Source organism: Tursiops truncatus, chromosome 19 (assembly GCF_011762595.2).
Source record: "Tursiops truncatus isolate mTurTru1 chromosome 19, mTurTru1.mat.Y, whole genome shotgun sequence".
In the NCBI taxonomy this organism is placed as follows: domain Eukaryota; kingdom Metazoa; phylum Chordata; class Mammalia; order Artiodactyla; family Delphinidae; genus Tursiops; species Tursiops truncatus.
This window is the reverse complement of record NC_047052.1, coordinates 26,546,069-26,567,545: the sequence shown is the minus strand read 5'-3', so window position 1 is coordinate 26,567,545 and position 21,477 is coordinate 26,546,069. Positions and strand designations below refer to the sequence as shown.

At 50.2% G+C, this 21,477-nt stretch overlaps 1 protein-coding gene and 1 long non-coding RNA gene across 10 annotated transcripts in view; one reads left to right on the top strand and one right to left on the bottom strand.

The window, feature by feature from the left end:
• NDRG4 (NDRG family member 4) overlaps window positions 1-21,477 on the top strand; it is a 102,875-nt gene that overhangs the window by 40,911 nt on the left and 40,487 nt on the right. Inside the window, exon 1 of one of the 7 annotated variants that reach the window (XM_073795510.1) lies at window positions 19,533-19,636. The exons of 1 other annotated variant lie outside the window; for it this stretch is intronic. Coding sequence is in view for 2 of the 6 variants with exons in the window: in XM_073795501.1 (XP_073651602.1) it covers window positions 20,574-20,610 (37 nt within the window). In the remaining 4 variants the exon portion in view is untranslated. Of the gene's footprint in view, window positions 1-19,532; window positions 19,637-19,769; window positions 19,992-20,205; window positions 20,611-21,477 lie in introns of those variants that run through there. 5 more of the 7 variants (XM_073795507.1, XM_073795508.1, XM_073795506.1 and 2 more) reach the window with 5 other exon arrangements.
• On the bottom strand, window positions 5,195-20,753 carry LOC141277112 (uncharacterized). Of its 3 annotated transcripts, XR_012327849.1 has the most exons (6): window positions 18,739-19,694; window positions 16,022-16,111; window positions 14,982-15,126; window positions 6,622-6,668; window positions 6,153-6,211; window positions 5,195-5,628 (listed from the first exon to the last, which is right to left on the bottom strand). It is a non-coding gene; the product is annotated as an uncharacterized lncRNA (long non-coding RNA). The 3 variants fall into 3 exon arrangements; XR_012327850.1 differs by lacking the exons at window positions 14,982-15,126; window positions 18,739-19,694 and adding an exon at window positions 20,425-20,753; XR_012327848.1 differs by lacking the exon at window positions 14,982-15,126 and having other exon boundaries at window positions 18,739-19,685.

The window sequence follows — 21,477 nt, the reverse complement described above, 5'->3', positions numbered from 1 at the left end:
ACCTTTCCCCTTCTTTTTTTTTAGGAGTTTATTTATTTATTTATTTATTTTTGCTGTGTTGCGTCTTCGTTTCTGTGCGAGGGCTTTCTCTAGTTGTGGCAAGCGGGGGCCACTCTTCATCGCGGTGCGTGGGCCTCTCACTATGGCGGCCTGTCTTGTTGCGGAGCACAGGCTCCAGACGCGCAGGCTCAATAGTTGTGGCTCACGGGCCTAGTTGCTCCGCGGCATGTGGGATCCTCCCAGACCAGGGCTCGAACCCGTGTCCCCTGCGTTAGCAGGCAGACTCTCAACCACTGTGCCACGAGGGAAGCCCTCCCCTTCTTTTTTGAGAGTGCCTCACAGGCAGACTGGTTACTCCTTGGGTACCCCAAGGGGTAAGAGCCTCACCTATCACTCTAGGGACCCTGAGGTTAGAGGTTTTCAACTCCCCACGCTGACAGCCTGCAATGGCCATAGCTCCATGCAGATTCACTGACCCCTGAGTGAGCACTTTCAACTCATCCAGGAACGGGATTCTTAGATTAAAAGAGGGGCAGGGAAAGGCACATTTCTGGAGAGAAGGCGACCTGAGCAGGAGATGGAATTCTGCGTGCATGTGGGGAGGGGCAGGGTCTGGCACCCCGAGGTGCTTAGTAAACTGGTTCTTCCATAGATATGAATGAGTTAATGAGCAGACCTCACAGAGGGGCAGAGTATAGAGATGGTTATTATATAGGGAATTTCCTAAGATCTCAAAAGGCCTTGGGACATCAGTTGGCAAAATGTGCCTCAAATTCGTCAGATTTCTGCCATATTTGCATGCCACCTGACTGTTATCTACTTAACATTTTTCTTTAAAGTACCCCCCTTTTTTAACTTAAGTATACCACTATGGCAAATACGTGTACAATGCAGATGCAGTGATTCTAAGCCTGAGGCTGGGCTCTTTGTTCAAAAGGATTAGCCAGAGCTAGAGAGGCATTAAAGACAGCCAGCACCGAGCAGAGACTTCCTCTTTGCGTACTCAGCACTGAAAGGAAAGACTTAACTTGATATTTACTGCTATTTAATTATATGTTAGGTTATTCACTCAAAATCATCATGTATATCTTCTATATCCCAGGAAATACCGGCATAGCTCGAGGATGTTATGAATTCAGTTCCAAACCACTGCAATGAAGTGAATATCGCAATAAAGCGAGTCACAAGACTTCTTTTGTTTCCTAGTGCATGTAAAAGTTATATTTACACTATACAGTGGTGTGTTATTTATCGTAATGTTTAATTTAAATTATTTAATGTTACAATATTGCAAGAATTACTGAAACATGACAGAAGCATGAGGCGAGCAAATGCTGTTAGAAAAATGGAACCTATATACTTGCTCAATGCAGGGTTGCCACAAACCTTCAATCTGTATAAAATGCGATGTCTGCAAAGTGCAGTAAAACAACACACAATAAAACCAGGTATGCCTGTATGTCCTGAGCTGCCGGGACACTCAGTACAAAACTGCAGGACACTGCCAATCAGTGGCCAGTGGTCTCAAGGCTGTGCCCTTGGCTGGTCTAGTGAACCATCCTGCCACCCCTCTGGATTACCTGTGGGGCTGCTCACTTTCTTTAGGTTGAGGTCCTGGGTTTTTCTCCTTGATTCACAGGAGGCCAGCTGGTGCTTGGATCCTAGACTGGGTTGCTCAGGACCCTCCTGTTGAGCTCCCCATCCTGCTACAGACTTATTAACTATCATAATTTCAAAGTAGTGACGAACAAAAACAGTGTTTCAAGTTATCTGTAACACTTATCGTGATATGAAAATATCTGTGAGGGACTTCCTGGTGGTGCAGTGGTTAAGAATCCGCCTGCCAAGGCAGGGGACACGGGTTCGAGCCTTGGTCCGAGAAGATCCTACGTGCTGCGGAGCAACTAAGCCCGTGCGCCACAATTACAGAGCCTGCACTCCAGAGCCCGCTAGCCACAACTACTGAAGCCCATGAGCCACAACTACTGAGCCCGCGAGCCAGAACTACTGAAGCCGGCGTGCCTAGAGTCCGTGCTCCGCAACAAGAGAAGCCACCGCAATGAAAAGCCCGCGCACAGCAATGAAGAGTAGCCCCCGCTCACCGCAACTAGAGAAAGCCCGTGCGCAGCCAAAAATTTAAAAAATAAATAAATTTATAAAAAAACCTGTGATTTCTCGTGCAGCAAAGACACTAATACTGCTGAGATGACTGTGGTTTGTTGCCTACAGCTATAATTAAGGGAAATGCTGAGTTGAGTTAGAGGTTAGTGAAAAGAAAGATAGACTCTTTTTTGCTCATTGTTTTAAAATGTAGATTTTATTATCATTCAGATATGGTAAGGCCAACAGATCAAGAGATGATTGCCATTAAAAAGATAATTTGTGACTCCCAGATCCCAAGAGGAGGGGTCACACTGTGCCATGCCACACGGGGCCACACGGGGAAGCACCAGGGAGGGAGAAGGAGCGAGAGGAAAGCGTGGGGAAGAGCCTTTACCGTGGTTTCTATGGGAAAGAGGCAGTGATGCAAGGTAAGCAGGCTTAGGATTGGCTAGTTTGAATCATTTCAACGGGCTCTGGGGTGTAGAGGCTATTCTGGTTGGTACCTGCCCCGGGGAGATTGATGTACAATGGTTCAAACCCACTTAGGAAGAGGGAAGAGTGTTATCTGATAGATCTAATTATACACCTACCCAATGACCCAGAAAGTCCTCTTAGCTCTTTAGCTAGGAGAAATGAAAGCATAATGCTCACCAAAAAAAAAAAAATTGCAAAAAAATGTTCATAGCAGCTTTTTTTCATAATAACCAAAAACTAGAAATGGCCCCAATGTCCATCAACAGGAGAATGGATAAACAAACTGTGGTTTATAATGGAATACTACTTGCCAATAAAAAAGGAACAACTACTTGGCAATAAAAGGAACAAACCACGATACACAAGCTAACATGGATGAAAAAAAAGAGTGGATATATGTATATGTATAACTGATTCACTTTGCTGTACACCTGAAGCTAACACAACATTGTAAATCAACTATACTCCAATAAAAATAAAAAAATAAAGATCATTGTAAGCCTCAAAAAAAAAAAAACACGGTAATATGGATGAATCTCATAAACATCTTAAGTAGGAAAAGCCAAACGAAAAAGAGTATATTCCATTTATACGAAATTCTAGGACAGGCTAAGTAATGCACAGGACAGCCCCCAAGAACAAAGAATTATTTGGACCAAAATGTCAATGATGCTGAAAATGGTGGGAAAAAAATCAGAACAGTGCTGGTTTCTTGGAGGATGGAGGCAAGGATTGCCTGAGGATGGCCATGAAGGAATTTTCTAGGGTAATGGTAAGGTCTCATATTTTGATTGTAGTTTGGGTTACACAGGTGTATTCATTTGTCAAAATTCAGCAAATGTGTACTTAGGATTTTTGCATTTCATTGTATATAAATTTGATTAAAAACAAAAAAATTGAACATTAATGAATGACATGTATGCTGAAGTATTTAGGGGAGTGCAGTGATGCCTGTAATTTGCTTTGAAATACATTAAAAAATAAGGTGGATTGATGGATGGATAGAGGGATGGATAGATGGATAAATATATCTAGGTAATTATTTTTTCTTTTTTAAAATTTTATTCATTAAACTGTAGTTGATTTACAGTATTGTATTAGTTTTCAGGTGTATGGCTTTAGATTCTTTTCCATTATAGGTTATTACAAGATATTGACTATAGTTCCATGTGCTATGCAGTTGTCCTTGTTGTTTATCTATTTTATATATAGTGGTGTGTATCTATTACTCCTAATTTATCCCTCCCCTTTCCCCTTTGGTAACCATAAATATGTTTTCTATGTCTGTGACTCTGTTTCTGTTTTGTAAGTGAGTTGATTTGTATTTTTTTAGATCCACATCTAAATGATATCATATTTGTCTTTCTCTGTCTGACTTACTTCCCTTTGTATGATATTCTCTAGGCCCATCCATGTTGCTGCAAATGGCAATATTTCATTCTTTCTAATGGCTGAGTAGTATTCCATTGTGTATATATGTATATATATATATATATATATATATACACACACACACACACCACATCTTCTTTATCCATTCATCTGTCAATGGACATTTAGGTTGTTTCTATGTCTTGGAGATTGTGAATAGTGCTGCTTTGAACATTGGTGTACATGAATCTTTTTGAATTAGAGTTTTCATCTTTTCCAGATATATGCCCAGGAGTGGGATTGCTGGATCATATGGTAACTCTATTTTTAGTTTTTTTGAGGAACCTCCATACTGTTCTCCATAGTGGTGGCACCGATGTACATTCCTACCCGCAGTGTAGGAGGGTCCCCTTTTCTCCACACCCTCTCCAGCATTTATTGTGTGTGGACTGTTTGATGATGGCCATTCTGACCTAGGTAATTATTTACATTAAATTTTCTCCATTCTATGGTTAACGTGGCTTCTGTTGCCCACGTGGACCTTCCTGGATACATCCATTGAGCAGCCATTCTAAAAGGCAAATGTGATCATGCCACTTCCCTGTTTAAGACTTCTTGATAGCTCCCCATCGCCAACCAGATAAACTGCTTAGCCCATCATTCAAGGCTCTTCAACATACAACAAACACACACATTATATACTCTAAATTGTAGTCACAGCCAGCAACTTGCTATTTCATGAACACAATTCTAGCCTTTCTACAAACACTACCCCCAGGAGAGTTTGTACCTCCTCTTCTCTTTGCCTGGAATGTCTTCCTTCTCCTCCTGGAATGTCACCTGCTCCTCCGGGTAAACGTCTATGTGTCAGTTACCTCCTCTGAGAAGCCTTCCTTGATTTTTCTCAGGGAGAGAAAAGAATTGCCTCTTCTGGGCTTCCCTCGTGTCCTCCCAGAGCACTTATCCAGCTGTGTGAGTGCTGGCACCACTGCCTTCTCCCAGAGCAGTGGCTGCTCAAGGCTGGGGATCCATCCCTGCCCCTTACTGAAGCCTGTGAACCTAGAACACTGCCTGGCACTGGGCAAAACTCAATTCGTGTCTGTTAAGTGAAAACCTATAGAAACAGATCTACCCTTCAGTCGATTTGCAAATTTAAGTCAAATCATGCCCAAGGGTAAAGAAGAGCAGTATCTAAGATTTAACAAACAATAAAGTTAACGTTTTAAAAACTCAGGTTCCATCCCATTTTTTAAAAATTAATTTATTTATTTACTTATTTTTGGCTGCGTTGGGTCTCCATTGCCGCACGTGGGCTTTCTTTAGTTGCGGCAAACGGGGGCTTCCCTTCGTTACGGTGCACAGGCCTCTCATTGTGGTGGCTTCTCTTGTTGTGGAGCACGGGCTCTAGGTGCGTGGGCTTCAGCAGTTGTGGCACGTGGGCTCAGTAGTTGTGGCTGGCGGGGGCTTCCCTTCGTTGCAGTGCACAGGCCTCTCATTGTGGTGGCTTCTTTTGTTGTGGAGCACGGGCTCTAGGTGTGTGGGCTTCAGCAGTTGTGGCACGTGGGCTCAGTAGTTGTGGCTCATGGGCTCCAGAGCACAGGCTCAGTAGTTGTGGCGCACAGGCCCCGTTGCTCAGTGGCATGTGGGATCCTCCCAGACCAGGGGTTGAACCCGTGTCCCCTGCATTGGCAGGCGGAAACACAAAAATTATTTTACAAACAGAATTGTTAGCCTGGGTCTTGTTTTCCCTCTTTGCACAGAGTTCTACTCATTTTCAGAGAGAGGTCTGCTTCTCGGAGTGGCTTTAATAAATTCATAAAAGGTCATTTGACAAGTTTATAAAAGTTCATTTAACAAATTCATAAAAGCCAGACTTGCCTTGACACTTTGCCAGAAGGGTCAGTTTCCCCTTATTGCATGCATATTATTTTTAATTATATTTTATTATTAAAATTATACATGCTTTTGTAAATTAAAAACAATGAAAAGTAAAACAGATAAGAGATGGGTAAAGAAGAAACTAGAAACTCCCTTAAAATCCACTACCCAGAAATAACCATTTTAGCATTTGGTGAACAGAATGCGCCAGTAAGAACCCAAGCTGACTCTTTTAAAAATGATCCAGTACTTTAGATTTTTCATGATTTCAGACTTTCTTTCTGCCTGATTGCTGAGCCTGGGCACACAGACAGTCAGGGCCTTACCTGTGGGAAGGAGACACCCCAGTCACAAAACACAGGTCTCGGCTCTGAGATCCACAGGGCTGGTGTGAGCATGGGTTCAAAGAAAAAAACAACAATGGGAAGATATCTCTGGAGGGTAATGAAATGACAGTCCAGCGAACATGTTTCAAAAGCACACTCATTTTTGAAAGACAGAACTATTAAATTAGCAAAAAGGAACACATTAGACCCCACAGAGCTGAGTTTCCAAATGTCTTTTTGAAATAATTAACTCCAGGCATCAGGGATCAAGTATATTCACTACAAGTGGGAAGTGGCTGCGGGACCTGAAGCTGGAAGGTGGCCCTGGAGAAGGGTGTGTGGAAGAGGGCTTGGGGAGGGGGCTGTGTCAGGAAAATAGGCATTTCCACCAACATGAGGAAGCTCTTGGGAAGAGGCGTGAAGAGCACAGGCTTGGAGATCTGGGCTAGAGTCTTTGTCCACCACTTACCAGCAGTAAGATTGCTAGTGAATTTCCCCAAGCTTTGATCTTCTCATCTATAAAATGGGGATAATCTCAGTTACTAGTTCATAGGATTATGGTGACAAATATATAGAACATTTCAGATGGATTAGCAGTCTGTGGTCAGCAGTTAATGCTTGCAGGTGATTCCTGTGGTTGCTCCTAGGATGAATGAGATGGAAGAGGTTCATAGCCAGTTCTGGAGTAGGAGGGGACAAAGCACCACCAGCGTCACCAAAATGACTTGGAACCTTAGAACCAGACTTGCTGCTTCACTATAGGCAAGGAATCATACAGCAAGATTAAAGCAGGCAAAGTTAGCCTCAAGAGCCTCTGAAAAAAATAGATTGATCCTGGTGAACTAGTCAGCTATGGCTGCAATAATGCTGTGTAACAAACCACCCACAAATTCAGGGGCTTACCACCACAAGTGTTTGCTTTTCTTGCTCAGGGGTCTACATGCTGGCTGGGGCAGTTCTGCTCTAGTCCACAGGGCATGCTCCCTGCACCTCATTCTGTGGCCCAAGGTCTGTACGTGGCAGCTACCCAGTGTGTGTCCTTTTCAATTCAATAGGCAGGAGTTCAAGGGCAGGCTCTTCAAGTTGGGCTCCCAAGTCTGGGGAAGACTTTGCTGGGATCCAGCTTTGCTCACTCCCCTGTGCTTCCAGGGAGGGGCATCCACAGAACAAACGTCAGTTGTCCTGGGTCCAAGAATAGTTACGGTGATTAATTAAGCTACAGAATGAATTAATTAATTAATCAAGCTACAGATACCAGCAATGCTAAACTGGAGGAAGTGGGAGGTGGTGAGGTTTGGGGAAGCCCACTCGTTCCATTCTCAGGGTCCTAGGATGGAGGACAAGGAAACAGGACTCTGAAAGGACTCCTTCCAGGGGCATCTGGAAAAATCCCCAGCCGGTGGATTGGTCTCTAATTTCTCACAGTGGGCCACCTGCTTTGGAATCATTGAGGAAGATTATTAAAGTCACAGATTCGTTGGTGCCTCTGGTCCCTCCTACCAGGGTCCCGGAGTCAAGGCTTAGGGGCTGTGTGGGTCACAGGGTCTCCAGATGATTCTGAGAAACTTCAGCTAATCACTCAGGACCTGGGAGTTTTGAGTTTAAAATCGAGGAGGAGAAACAAATGCCTGCCCTCTGGTTTTATGTGCTAACATGTACCAAAAGCCTTGAATTCTGAGGAAAAGGGAAAACGTACAAGAAGTAATTTCCTGGAGTTTTCATTCTCATCTTCCAGAATTCCATGGTGCCAGCCATGATGTTAAGCAACTATTAACTTCAGCTATTGACCATTTTACGGACATGGAAACTGAGCTGAAGGTGACCCAGCTGCTGCCTAGACACCAACCAGTCGGGTCTGCAAGACTTCAGCTTCTGCTTCTCCTTCCCCGTCCCCAGGTGCCCTTCCTCCCAAGAGTTTGTGATCCAAATTAGTCCTTCCTTGCCTAGAGGAAGGCAGGATAGGGTGCCTGGTCAAAAGGTGTGTATCAGCGTTCGCTGTCCCTCAGGCCCTGCGCTAGTTGCTTCACAGGAATTCTTGTCTAATCCTCCACTCAGGGAAGTAAACAAGGAGGCAAATAAGGACAGAGAGATTAAGCAACTTGCTCAATGTCTCACAGCTCTAAGGCTGTGGGCTCCAGGGGCCTTGGGGATCCTGCTCCCAGCCTTAGCTCTTTTTTTAAATTTATTAAAAATTAAAAAAATTTTTTTTGGCTGCGTTGGGTCTTCGTTGCTGCACGTGGGCTTTCTCTAGTTACGGCGAGCAGGGGCTACTCTTCATTGCGCGTGGCTTCTCTTCTTGCAGAGCACAGGCTATAGGCTCGGGGGCTTCAGTAGTTGTGGCACGCAGGCTCAGTAGTTGTGGCTCGCAGTCTGTAGAGTGCAGGCTCAGTAGTTGTGGCACACAGGCTTAGTTGCTCCGCGGCATGTGGGATCTTCCCGGACCAGGGCTTGAACCCGTGTCCCCTGCATTGGCAGGCGGATTCTTAACCACTTCACCACCAGGGAATCCCCCCAGCCTTAGCTCTTGACCTAAGCACCACTTCCCAGTTGCCACGGTGACTTAGCTTTTGGCTACAAGACCCAGAAGAGGCAACTCAAACGTGTTCAACTGTGAGCTCTTAAATCCATGCCCCTCTCCTGCTCCATATATAACATAAACACATGCCCTCCTCTCATGACACACATGCACACACATGCACATACACACACCATCCTCCCGTGCACACACACACTGGTGATTCGAGCCAGGGCTGTGATAAGGGGATGGTGAGTTTGGACTGTGCAGCTGCCGCTGCTTTTCTCAGGAAGCCGGGAGCTCACTGGATGTGTTGACTGGCTTGGCAAAGAGGAAAGTGCTCACAAGTCAGCAGAGGGGACTGGCTGTGCCACACCCCAGGGGCCTGCCAAGACCCAGAGAGGCTTCGAGGGGGAGGGGAGAGAGGAGAGCGAGGTCCTTGGTCCTCGCCATGGGATGCAGCAAGGTCACAGCTCTAGCAGGCAGCATCTGGGTGCCTACAGGAGGTAAGTAATGGGCCATAAATAATGCATCAGGGTGAGGCAGGAGCTGGTGGAAGAGAGAGACTCTGGATTTGGAGCCAGGAGACCCAGGAAGGAATCCCACCTTTGCTTTGAATTGAGGAAGGCTGGGACCTCCGTCTCATGAGCTGTTTCCCAAAATGTAAGCCAGGCGTACTAATCATAATGACTGGCCACTGTGAGGATAACAAGAGAAAAGAGGATGCAAATGAGTGTGAACAGAAAGGTCTTATCCAAATGTGAGGTGGTCTTACTGCTCTTACAATCGTTATTCCATCTAGAGGCAGTAGAGCGCAGTGGGTAAGAACAGAGACCCTGGAGCCCCCCTGCCTTTGTTTAGGCCCAATTACTGGCAGAAACTTTACCTTTCTAGACCTCAGTTTCCTAATCTGTAAAATGGGAATAACGATGGCACCCATCACATGGAATCATTATGAGGGCCGAACCAGTTAAGGATGCTTGGTACAGTGCCCAGCACAGTGGAGAAAGACACAAGAGCTGGCTATTCTCTCCTCTGGTGGATTGGTATCATCATGGTACTTACACAGTAGGGCTTGTTATGGACGGAATGTTTGTGTCCCCCAAATTCATATATTGAAATCCTAATGCCCCCCTGCCAATGTGATGGTATTTGGAGTTGGGGGCCTTTGAGAGGTAATTAGGTTATGAGGGTGGGGTGTTCAGAAGTGGGATTAGTGCCCTTATAAAAGGATCCCAGAGGGCTCGCTCTGTTCCACTCCTCCTGCCCCATGTGAGGACACAGTGAGAAAACAGCTGTCTGCAACCTGGGAGAGGGTCCTCCCCAGGACCTGACCATGCTGGCACCCTGATCGCAGACTTCCAGCCTCTAGAACTGTTTATAAGCCACCCAGTTATGGTATTTTGTTATAGCAGCCTGAGCCGACTAACAGCTGTTAGGACCTGCCAGCAGAGGTACAGACTCAGTGCATGGTGTCCCTTCTGCTTATGGAAGCAGCAGGCGTTCACCCAAAGATGGCATCCTCAGGCCTGAGGCCATGGGCAGTCCAGGATGCTGACTCAACCTGCCCAGCAGCACTGCTCACTCACACCCTGGGGCTCCCTTTCCCTAGAAGGCCCCTCATGTCATTCTCTGTGACCCCACTCAGCCCAGCCTGCCAAGCCAATGGCTAGGATCAAACTCTAACCCATCCTGAGACTTGAGACCTCCTGATTACGCCTCTGATGTAGTAAATCCAGAATATACAAAAATACTTTTTTCTCGTATGTCTTTCCTGATAGTAAGTGGGGTACATACAGTAATAATCTAATTCAGCTCAACAATCATTTAATAAGTGACCTAGGTGTGCTCCTCAGCGTCAGGCATTGGGCACCGTACTAGTTTTTATTGCTGATGTGAAAAATTACCACATTAGTGGCTTAAAACATACAAATAAATTTTCTTATAGATCTGGAGGCCCAGAGTCTGGAATGGGTCTCCCTGGGCTAAAATCAGGATGTTGGCAGGGCTGCACTCCTTTTGGAGGTTCTAGAGGAGAATCCATTTCCTTGCTTTTTCCAGCCTCTAGAGACCATCTGCTTTCCCTGGCATACGGCCCTTTCCTCCATCTTCAAAGCTAGCAATGCCACCAAGCCAAGTCCTCATGCTGCCGTCTCTCTGGTTCTCTTCTGCCTCCCTCTCCCACTTTGAAGGCTCCATGTGATGACATCGGGCCCACCCAGATAATCCGGGATCATCTCCTTCCTTTCAAGTCAGCTGAGAAGCAACTTCACTTCATCTGCAGCCTTCATTCCCCTGTGCCCAGTAATGTAACATATTCACGGGTTCCAGGGATGAGGACACTGACGTATGTGACCACAGATCATTCACGGTGAGCCAAGTGCTGCATTGGTACTTTGCAGTCATTCACTCACTCACTCATTTATTCAACAGATATTGGTGGAGGGCTCCCACCTACTGAGCTCATCGTAAGTACCAGGCCCAGTGCTGGATGCTGAGGCTTAACAGCCAACAAGACACAGTCCCTGCTCTCAGGAAGCTCATAGTCCAGGGTGGAGATGGACCGGCACACAGACAACCACTGTACAGCTGAGCCAGTTACTTCACTTCTCTGGACCTGTTTCTTCATCTGTAAAATCAGAAAAATACAACTATAGCTCTCTCTCCAAATGTTGGGAGATTCAAATGAGATAACGTATGTAGGTAATGCTCTTAGCACTATGCCTGGCATATAGTAAGGGTTTCTTAAATGGCAGACTATTATTATTGGTATTATTATTGAGAATGTGGTATGATGGAAGCACAGAGGAAGGCAGTCAGGGAATCAGGGAGTCAGGTGAAGTCTAAATTGACACCCCCAGGGATGAGCAGGATTAGCCCAGGGAAGTGTAGGAAGTGGAAGGAAGGGGTCCCTGGGCAGAAAGAATGCACGTGCAAAGGCCCTGTGGTGAACAGGCCTCTCGATCCTCATGATACCCCAATAGCCCACCAGGTCTCTTCCTGCTGTGTACATGAGTTGTGCTCCCACTCCCAAAGTCCAGAGGCCAGAAAGACCTCCTGGCTTCTAAACACCCAGCTCCAAGGCAGTACTGCACCCACTGTACTCATCTCGAGGATCCCACCTGCCCCCACACTTTGTACCTGGAACCACAAAATTCATTGTCCTAACAGCCACTCATCAATGGCCCCCTACTAGGTGCTGGGCCCTGAGCTGAGGGCTCTTCAGTTAACAACTCACTAACTCCTCACAGCTATATAATTAGACCTGTTGGAGAGAGGAGGAAATTCTGCAAGTGTGTGAAACTTATCCGAGGTCACCCAGGTAGTAGATGGTGAAACCCAAGGCTGTTCTGACTCCCCATCTCAAGGCCCGCTCAGGCCAACAGCCCAGGCCTTTGATGGCTCAGCTCCATGCATAGAGGCTGGACCATGAGGAAATGAGATGAAGTGGGACCTTAGAAGAACATCTGGTCTACCCTAGAGTTTGAACTAGGGGTGCCTGGAGCCTGAGGTAAGGGCCAGGGCAGGGGCCAGGGCATTTGTTAAAAAGAACAGGCTCGTCTCTTTCCCAGGATAAGCTGCAACAGCAGCAAGGCGCAAGAAAACAAAGGACAAACTGGCTTGGACACTTAAGGAGGGTCCCAGACTGAGCCCTCCCACCCTCAACAAAGCCTGGTCCTACCCAAGAGCGGGGACACCCGACCCAGAGCTAACGCAGGAGCCAGAGGGAGCTTCTCAGCCTATCTGTTCCTTGACTGGGGACAAAGCTGTGTGGACAAACAAGAAAAGCATATATGTCAGAGTCTTGGTATACACTGGTGGCTCCTGGCCCCTTCCCTCATCTTCAAAGCCAACAATGTAGGGCCACCTGTTTTCTCTTGGGGAGCGCTAAGCCCTATCACATCATGATGTCCGGACTACCTTCTTGGAGCTAAACTTCTTTTCTTGTATGAAATCATGGTGATAATAGACGACAGTGTGCGTGTGCTTGTGGCAAAATAAATGATTGGTATCTGTGCAGCAAGGGGTTAGCTCAGCAGGCTGGGATTGCTCGAATCCTGGACTTTCCAAAGAAAGGACTAGTCCTTGGTGCTCCTGCTGCCTAGCGGGAGTGTTTGTGTGTGTTTCAGGCCTTGGGCCACACTGTATGGGTCTGACCAGATAGTTAACACTCACAGTGTGACCTCTGGGGAAAGCCTGTGTTGGAGGCCCGAGGCCCTGGGCCACACTGTGTCAGTTTGACTTCTGGGGGCCTGGAGACTGAGCAGCTTAGGTCAGTTGCGCAGGTGCTGCATGCCTATGTGACCGACTCTCAGTAAAAACCCTGCACTCCAAGGCTCAGGTGAGCGTTCCGCGGTTGGTACTCTGTGTTATCACACATCAGTGCTGGAAGCATTGACTGTGCCCCTGTGCGACTCCACTGGGAGGGGCACTGGAAGCTTGCGCCTGGTGTCTCCTGGACTCCACTCGTGCACCCTTCCTCTTTACTGATTTGATCCGTGTCCTTTCGCTGCAGTAAATGGTAACCATGAAGGAAATGGCTTTTCTGAGTTTTATGAGTCCTTCTAGCAAATCATCAAGCTTGAGGGTGGTCTTGGGGACCCTCAACACAGCATCCTCTGTCGGTTCCTCAGTTTCTATTGTCTGGAAACTTGGTTGGAACCTCTGATTCAACCCAATCCTGTCATTGTGGTGCTGAGGAACTGCAGCCCCCAGAGAGGGAGGTGTGCCCGGGGCAGCCTACCATAGGGTCCGCCCTAGGTCTGGGGCATGGCACCCCAACTCTGGGCATGGCTTTAGCTCAGGCCTGGGGTGGGGCTGGGACAATCACCCTGTAGAAAGGGGGCCATTCTCTGCAGAACTGCAGGACAAAGGCTTCTCCAGACACGTGTGTCCGCTTTGGAAGGAGAATGGCTTAGCTCTCCTCCAAAGAGCAAATCTTAGCTTTTCGTCTGCTTTCTGCAAATTCACTTCTACGTAAGAGTTCCCTGGGGCCCAGGGAAAGCTGTGCCTCCTCCCTGACCTCTTGGTCCTCCCTTCCCGCTGAAAGTGGGGTTGATCAGGTCCCTCAGGCTCACGACTGGGGCCAGCAGCAGAGTTAGGATCAAGGAAAGCCTGGAGGGCCACCCAGCACCCGCCAGGAGAGCTGTCTTTCCCTGGAACACTTCCTGTCCTTCAGGGGAAACTGAGACAGGGAACTCTTAGCTCTGGACCTTGTGACAAAGTGTGGACTTAAAAACATTCCTGGGCTTCCCTGGTGGCGCAGTGGTTGAGAGTCCACCTGCCAATGCAGGGGACACAGGTTCGTGCCCCGGTCCAGGAAGATTCCACATGCTGTGGAGCGGCTGGGCCTGTGAGCCATGGCCGCTGAGCCTGTGCATCTGGAGCCTGTGCTCCGCAACAGGAGAGGCCACAGCAGTGAGAGGCCCGGTACTGCAAAAGAAAAAAAAAAAAAACATTTCTGAATCTGGGGCCAAATAGTTCCCTTCAGGACTGCCTTGGGTGTGTTTGTTTTTTTAGCTTTTTATTTGAAATAATTATAGATTTACAGGAAGTTGCAAAATAATAGAGAGAGGTCCTGTGTACCCTTAACTAAGTTTCCTCCAGTGGTAACACCTTACACATACAAGATCAAAAAAACTCAGGCTTTAAAGTGAAATTAGCACAATTGGGAAGGTGGGGCTGGTAACCACTCCACTCCTTCTCCAAGATTCCCCCAAGAACCTGCATAGGTGCGAAGCCAATCGGGACACCACACACAGGTCTCCTTTCAAGGATGGATGGGCTGGCATTGGCGGAGATCAGAGACCAAGCACCCAGGCAAAGGGAGGCTGCAGAGTGGCCTTAGGAGGTCATCCAAGAGATGTGGGCAAAGCAGCATCTTGGGGTAAATTGCTAGCAACACTGTTTCCAACAATGCAAAATTGGAAACATCCTAAATGCCCAACATGGGATCGGCTAAGAAAATAATGAAGCATCCACACAGTACAGTGCAGCTATTATCATTACATTGCGGAAGAATTGTTTTTATCAGGGTAAATGTTCACGATATACTGGCAAGTGAAAAAAGATTGAGTGGCAAAAATATGTGCAGTATGATTCCTTGGGGGGACACACACACACACACACACACACACACACACACACACGTGCTGAAGGACATACCCCTCCCCTCTGTCCCAATGTTAACATGTTAACACTGGTTATCTTTAGGCAATGGAATTATGAGTGATTTTAATTTTTCCTCTGCATTGAGTTTTCTGCATTGAGCATATATGACTATTGGAATTTTAAAAATATATTATCAGACCTACCCCTTGCCTGGACTCAGCACATACTGGGGCTCCATGTGTCTGGTAGAGCTTCCAGGGGAGGTGGAATGGCATTCTCAAAGGGACAGGGAGGAGGTTCTGCTGTCCTCTTGGATCGGGGAGGACAGATTGGGGTGTCTGGAGTCTCCTGGAGAGCAAAGGGCAGGCACTGAAGGGGGAGGGTCTTAACATGTTATGGGAGAAAGGGGGTGGCAACATAGCCACTGTGTGGTCCAGGGTGGCCCAGGAGCGGGGAGCAGATAATCTGGTGGCTGGTGAAATTCCAGAGGCAGCCTGAGACCAGACACTCACCGCTGCCTACTTGCTCATTCCAGCTTCCTCACCATCTGCTCACGCACACCCAGCGTTCTCCACCTAAATGCACGAGCTCCTGTCAGAGGGCAGGGCTGCAACATGCTCAGCTCTGTGCCTCCCTGAGCTTAGCATGGGGCCTAGCTGACCCACTGTAGGATGGATGGATGCTCTCCCCCGAACACCCTCTCTTCTATCTCCATCTGCTGACCTTCTACCTCTCTGCAGGCTCAGATGCCCCTACCTCCATGAAGCCCTTGCTGACCGCTCCAGGCCCCCCGTGTACTGCACGGTAACCTCAATTGCACATGTTAGCAGAGTCCGCCCAGTACCCAGATTATGGCACTCTGAGGTGGTTTCCTCCATTGGGGCACAAACCTGAAAGGCAAGGTCAGTGCCTGGTCTGCTCTGGTTCTCCAGTGCACTCAGCACAGGGCTTGGCACCAAAGAGGCACTCAACCAAGCCTATAAAAGAAGAGAAAGGATCCTCTCTTCTCTCCCTGAGGCCATCTTACTCATCATTAGTGAGGGGAGTGTTTGTGGGGACAGGGGGACAGTTCCTGCTCAACCTCCCCCTGCTAACAGAGGGAGATTCAATGGCCCCAGGCTCCCCTGCACCCCTGACCCCACCTGCTGCTTCTTTTCACTTGCTCCCAGTCACGGTCACAAGGGGACTGGAGAGGAACGGTGACTCAGCCCAATTCATCACCACAGTGGAAAAACCCAGTCACCTGTCCTCCTGGCAAAGGGACCGGAGCTGCCTCTGCATCTGGAAGGGCAGCAAGCCATACTTTTCTCAAGGTCCTTTTGTCTTTCACCTGCTGAAAAATCAAAGAGTAAAGGATGTAGGAATATTATCACTTGACACTGTAGACTTGCAGTGTGATATGACTCTCAGTGACCCGGGATGGTGTGTTTCCTCCATGCCAGGCTCCGAGTTAAGTGCCCATGTGTGTCATCTCACAGCAGTTTCACAACAAGTCCATTATTATCTGAAGTGGGCACTGGCCACTCTTTTGGCCATCAGCATCTGACATGCCCTTCCTATGAGGCAGAGTCCACCTCCTACTAGAGGAACTGAAAACACATTTTTCCCAGCCTCCCTTGAAGCTTCGACAGAGTGCCTTTTACAGGCATCTCCAATCAGACATCACATTCCTGACTGTGAATTAGAAACTGGTGACACGAACAAGCCGAGACCATACCAAGTCCATTCTGGTGACAGTGTGGCAGTGGCAGCAGCAGCCCCTCTGGCTTCAGAGGCAGCCATGGTCCTGATGCCAGCACCCCGTGTCCCTGCCCAGGGGCGGTGCTGGCTGCAGCATCTGTTCCCAGGGATGGCAGCAGTGGTTTTGACCCCAGACCAATGCTACAGGGTTGGGCCTGGCTCCTGAGGTCCTGAGGGCTGCCCGTCATCCTTTTAACAAACCCTGTTTTGCTTAAATCAGACAGTAGGTTTCTGTTTCCTGCAGTCACCCAGACTGATTCGGTAGCCTGAGTTTCCGGATGGGGAAATGAAGGCCCAAAGAGATGTTCAGACAGGCTGGGTCTCGTCTCTAGCTGAGGTACAGGCCAGTCTCCTCCCTGGTTTACAAATGGGAAAAGGGAAGTCCAGAGAGGGCCACAACTTTAGCAGCATCTTTCAGGTAATGAGGAGCAAGGCTTGAGGGATGTGACTTGGAGCCCCCCCGTCCCAGCCAACAGCTTGGCCATCTGCCACGCTTGGCTTTCCTCTGTTAAAAACCCTGCCACCCAGCCTGCCCCCAAACACCCTGCCTCCCTCAAAGGGATGAAGAAGAGCCCCGGAGCAGAAGGAACTGAGAGCTTGTGCTTCTGCTCACTCAGCTGGGACTCTTCTGCCCAGCATGACTGACTCCTCCAGAAGGGGTCAGGGCCTCCCTCCCTGCCTATCCCATGAGCACCTTTTCTTTCTTTTTTTTTTTAAAATAAATTTATTTATTTTTGCCTGTGTTAGGTCTTCGTTGCTGCATGCAGGCTTTCTCTAGTTGTGGCGAGCAGGGGCTACTCTTCGTTGCGGTGCGTGGGCTTGTCATTGCGGTGGCTTCTCTTGTTGTGGAGCATGGGCTCTAGGCGTGCGGGCTTCAGTAGTTGTGGCACGCGGGCTCTAGAGTGCAGGCTGAGTAGTTGTGGCGCACAGGCTTAGTTGCTCCACAGCATGTGGGATCTTCCCGGGCCAGGGATCAAACCGTGTCCCCTGCATTGGCAGGCGGATTCTTAACCACTGCGTCACCAGGGAAGTCCTAAGCACCTTTTTTTAAAAAATAAATTTATTTATTTATGGCCATGTCGGGTCTTGTTACTGCACGCGGGCTTTCTCTAGTTGCAGTGAGAGGGGCCTACTCTTCGTTGCGGTGCGAGGGCTTCTCATTGTGGTGGCTTCTCTTGTTGCGGAGCACGGGCTGTAGGCACAAGGGCTTCAGTAGTTGTGGCACATGGGCTTAGTTGCTCCGCGGCATGTGGGATATTCCCAGACCAGGGCTGGAACCCGTGTCCCCTGCATTGGCAGGCGGATTCTTAACCACTGTGCCACCAGGGAAGTCCCCTAAGCACCTTTTCTTGATGCAATAGCTCCCTGGTAGGAGTGCTCCCTGGTAGTGTTCTCAGAATCACATTGCTTCATCATCTATTAAAGCTTTATTTTTTTAGGGGTTTAAATCCTCAACCTAACCCCCCACACACAAATGCCCACTTGGGGTTCATGAATTATCTAAACCAGATGGATTTGTCTGCATTAGTTCAAGTCTATGGCAGACACCATTCCACACACAGATCTGTCTGTGTGCAGATGTGTCACAGTGTCAAAGCTCTTATTAGGCAGCCTTTTACATCCTCCTGGGGCCTGTATTCCAATTCAGAACAGGCTAGGCCTCATGAATTACGTTACTAGAACATCAACAGTTAGTTTTATTCAATAACCAGGCCTGAAATTATTGGAAAGGATAGAATTCAGAAAAGCCTGAAAGAACCTATAATGCAATAATAACAGTTTTATCCTCAGTAATCACAAGGACTATTTATTGAGCACTTCATCCATGTGTCTGGCACTATGCTAAGCATTTTATGCCATCATTTAATTCTTAGGAGCCCTCTGAGGTCAGCATTATCCCAGTTTTACAGAGTATAACATGAAGCCTCAGAGAGAATAAGTCACACAGCCGGGAAATTATAGAACCAGCCTGTACTCTTAAGGACCGGTTCCAGGCTTGTATACGTAGAACCAGTTTCCTGGACGTTTTGGATGTAGAGGTTTACTCTGTCACCACTTCCCCTCATCATCCCTTTACAAAGGAGGAAACTGAGAGGCAAGAATTTCCCCAAGGTGAGCCCCAGAGTTGTAAGGAGGACCCAAGCTTGCTGCTTTCTGTGCAGTTTATATACTGCACCCCAAGCAGGAATGTGCACCCCATCTGGGGCCACCAAATCTTACCAGCTTCCTAAACGTTGCAGAGTCGGTTAATTCAAAGTCATAGTAGCTTTCACGGAAGCCTGGAGCCGAGGGAAAGCTGGGACCTCATTACAAACCAGCCCAGTTAAAGGTTCAGTGAAGGGGGAGACGCACTGAAGGATCCTTTGACGTCTCAGCCCGCACCATCCCGGACCTCCCAGATGACCTGGTCCAACACAGTCACTCTGCACCGGAAAGGCTGGAATCGGGAGGGGCAGAGCCCCGCCCAAGGTCAGTGGCAGAGCCTGAATAGAACCCCTGTCTCCAGGAGCCCTCCTCTTGAGCTGTCTTGCCCAAGTAAATTTTTTCAGGTCATCACATTTCCATTCACCCTACAGTAGGACTCCATCCAGGGACTTTGGTGTTCCCTCTTTTGGGGTAACAGGTGTGAGAGCAACGTCACTGGGCCTGACCAGAGCGAGCCTGAGCACAAAAGGGGTCCCCAGTTCCCTTTCCTGCTCGCTCAGATAATGGAGGGTGAATGGGGGAGAGCAGGGACCTCGCCACATTCGGGGGGAGGGGGCGGGGCAAGGGCCCAGAACACCTCTGGCTGGAGTCACTCCCGCATGAGTTCCCCAAGGAAACCCTAGGGCTCTGAAAACGGGGGACGACGACCCAAATCCCCCTCAGCGCCTGGCTCTTCCCAACCCCCCAGGGCTTTTCCCCAGCAGCTCCCAGCCGGCGACAGGGACGGGGGAGGGGGTGCTGTCTCCTCCAGGCTCCTGGGGAATCTAAACAAAGACAGGGGCAGAGACCGCTCCCTCCCGCGGGAGCCCGACGCCACGCGGCTACCAGGGGACTGGCGGCGCGGGCGGGGCCTCCCACCGCCCCCGGCGCACTCCGAGCAGCGGGGGACCCTTCCTCCGGGCGCCTGCAGGAGGTGAGGAGCAGGCCGATCGACCCGGGGTCTCCGCTAGGTTCGTGTGTCCGGGGGTCTAGCTCGCCAGCCCACTGGGCACTCCAGCCGCAGCGGGAGGCGGAAGCCGAGCGCGCAGAACCGCCTCCCGGGTCCAGACCCCGGGCCCGGCCCAGCACCCGGGCCGAGCGCCCACGCTCCCCACGCCCTCGTGGGCACGCCCCCCGCGGCGCACCACCCCCGGCCCGGCCCCCGCCCCCAGCAGCGGCGGCTCTGCAGAGGGGCCGGGCGCTGCCTGCACCTGCACCCGCGCGTTGGCTGCAGCAGCGCAGAGGCCCGGCTCCCCGCCTGCGCGTCTGTCTTGCTCGCCTCACCCTAGGTGAGTCGGCGGCGCCCCGAGACCCATCTCCCCCCATTCCCCGGCCACTGCGGCCGCGGCCGGCCCCCTGCCCCGGCGCAGCCCCCGCGAGCGGGCTGCCTTGTCGCCGGGCCACACTTCGCCTACGAGGGCGGCACCCCCGCCTCAGCCCACTCCGCCCCGTTCGGGCTCTTCCTCCTCGCCTTCCCGGCCAGAGGCGCGGACCCCCAGGGCCACGGCCCCGCGGCCGCCCGCGCCTCCCTGATCGCGACCTCGGGGGCGGCCGGGCCTCTTTGTTCGGGCGGCGGCACAGGGGCCCACTCCCGCTGCCTCCCAGAGTGTCACCCGCACCCACCCCGCGCGCTGTCTCAGCCTCCCGGAGTTCACCCGGACCAGGTGGCGGCGGGCGCCTTTGAGGGGTGCGCGGCCGTGCAATTGGTGGATTTTTTTAAACCTGTTTGGAGGGGGGAGCGCGGCGTGGGGGGCGGCGAGAGCTCTCCCGGCTCCCGGCTGCTCTTCCTGCTTCACTTCTCGCTCTCCTGCTGTTTCCCTCCTCGCCTCCCGCGCTCCTCTCCCCTGCTCGGCTGAGCGCGGGGCGCAGACATGAAGGTGCTGGGACACAAGATAGAGCTGCTGACAGGTACCGCCGGCCTCTCTCCGCCGCTGCCCCTCTGCGCGGCCCTCGCTGCCCGCTACTTGCCGAGTTGGAGCGGGGCTTGGTGGCTGTGGGCGCGGGTTTGGGGTGGCTCGGGTTCGAGCAGGAGGAGGGGGTGCAGATACCAGCTAAGTCCTAGCTTGTGCGCTGCGGGTTCCTGTGCGGAGCCTGGCCCCGGGAGAGGACTTGGGGCGGTGCCCTGCTCGGCTTTGCTCTCTGAGGGGCCCGGCGTTTGGGTGGGTAGAGCGCTTGCCGCAGGGGCGCGCGTTTGAGGACTGGCCCCCTGGAGTCTCCGACTAGTCAAGCTCTAGGCAGGTCCCCAAAAAGGGAAAGAGAGCTTAGAGCCCCTGCCCTTCAATCAGTGTCACTCAGTCCCCCCAAGAAAGGAGCTTCCTGGGCTCCCAACAGGACCTCTGCCGTGGGCCTCTGAGTTCCTGCTCCCCGTGAGAATCTGAGCACCTCTCCCTGGGAGGAGAAGTTACTTGCTCGGAGTAGAGGCCAAGTGGCCAGGAAAGTGGGAAGCCAGATTGGGCCCTGGTGACTGGGAAACTTCAGCCTTGGGGCCCCTGTGAAGAAATGGCCAGACACCCCACTGGAAACCATATCCTGAGTGCTGTGGCTGGAGATAACAGAGGACACTGGGTCTGCCCAGAAGAGTAGGCGGAACAGGGGCCAGGGGTCTGAAGGGTGGAGACGCTCTCCCAGGCATGAAGGGCAAACAGTACAGGTGGCTTCTGTGGTCTCCCCAAGGGAGAGGTGGGGAGAGACCTAGACAGGAGGATGGGGGCTAAGAAAGGGAAACAGTTGGGAAGTCCAGATCCCACCAGGTCCTGGGCTGTCGAAGTGCTCGAT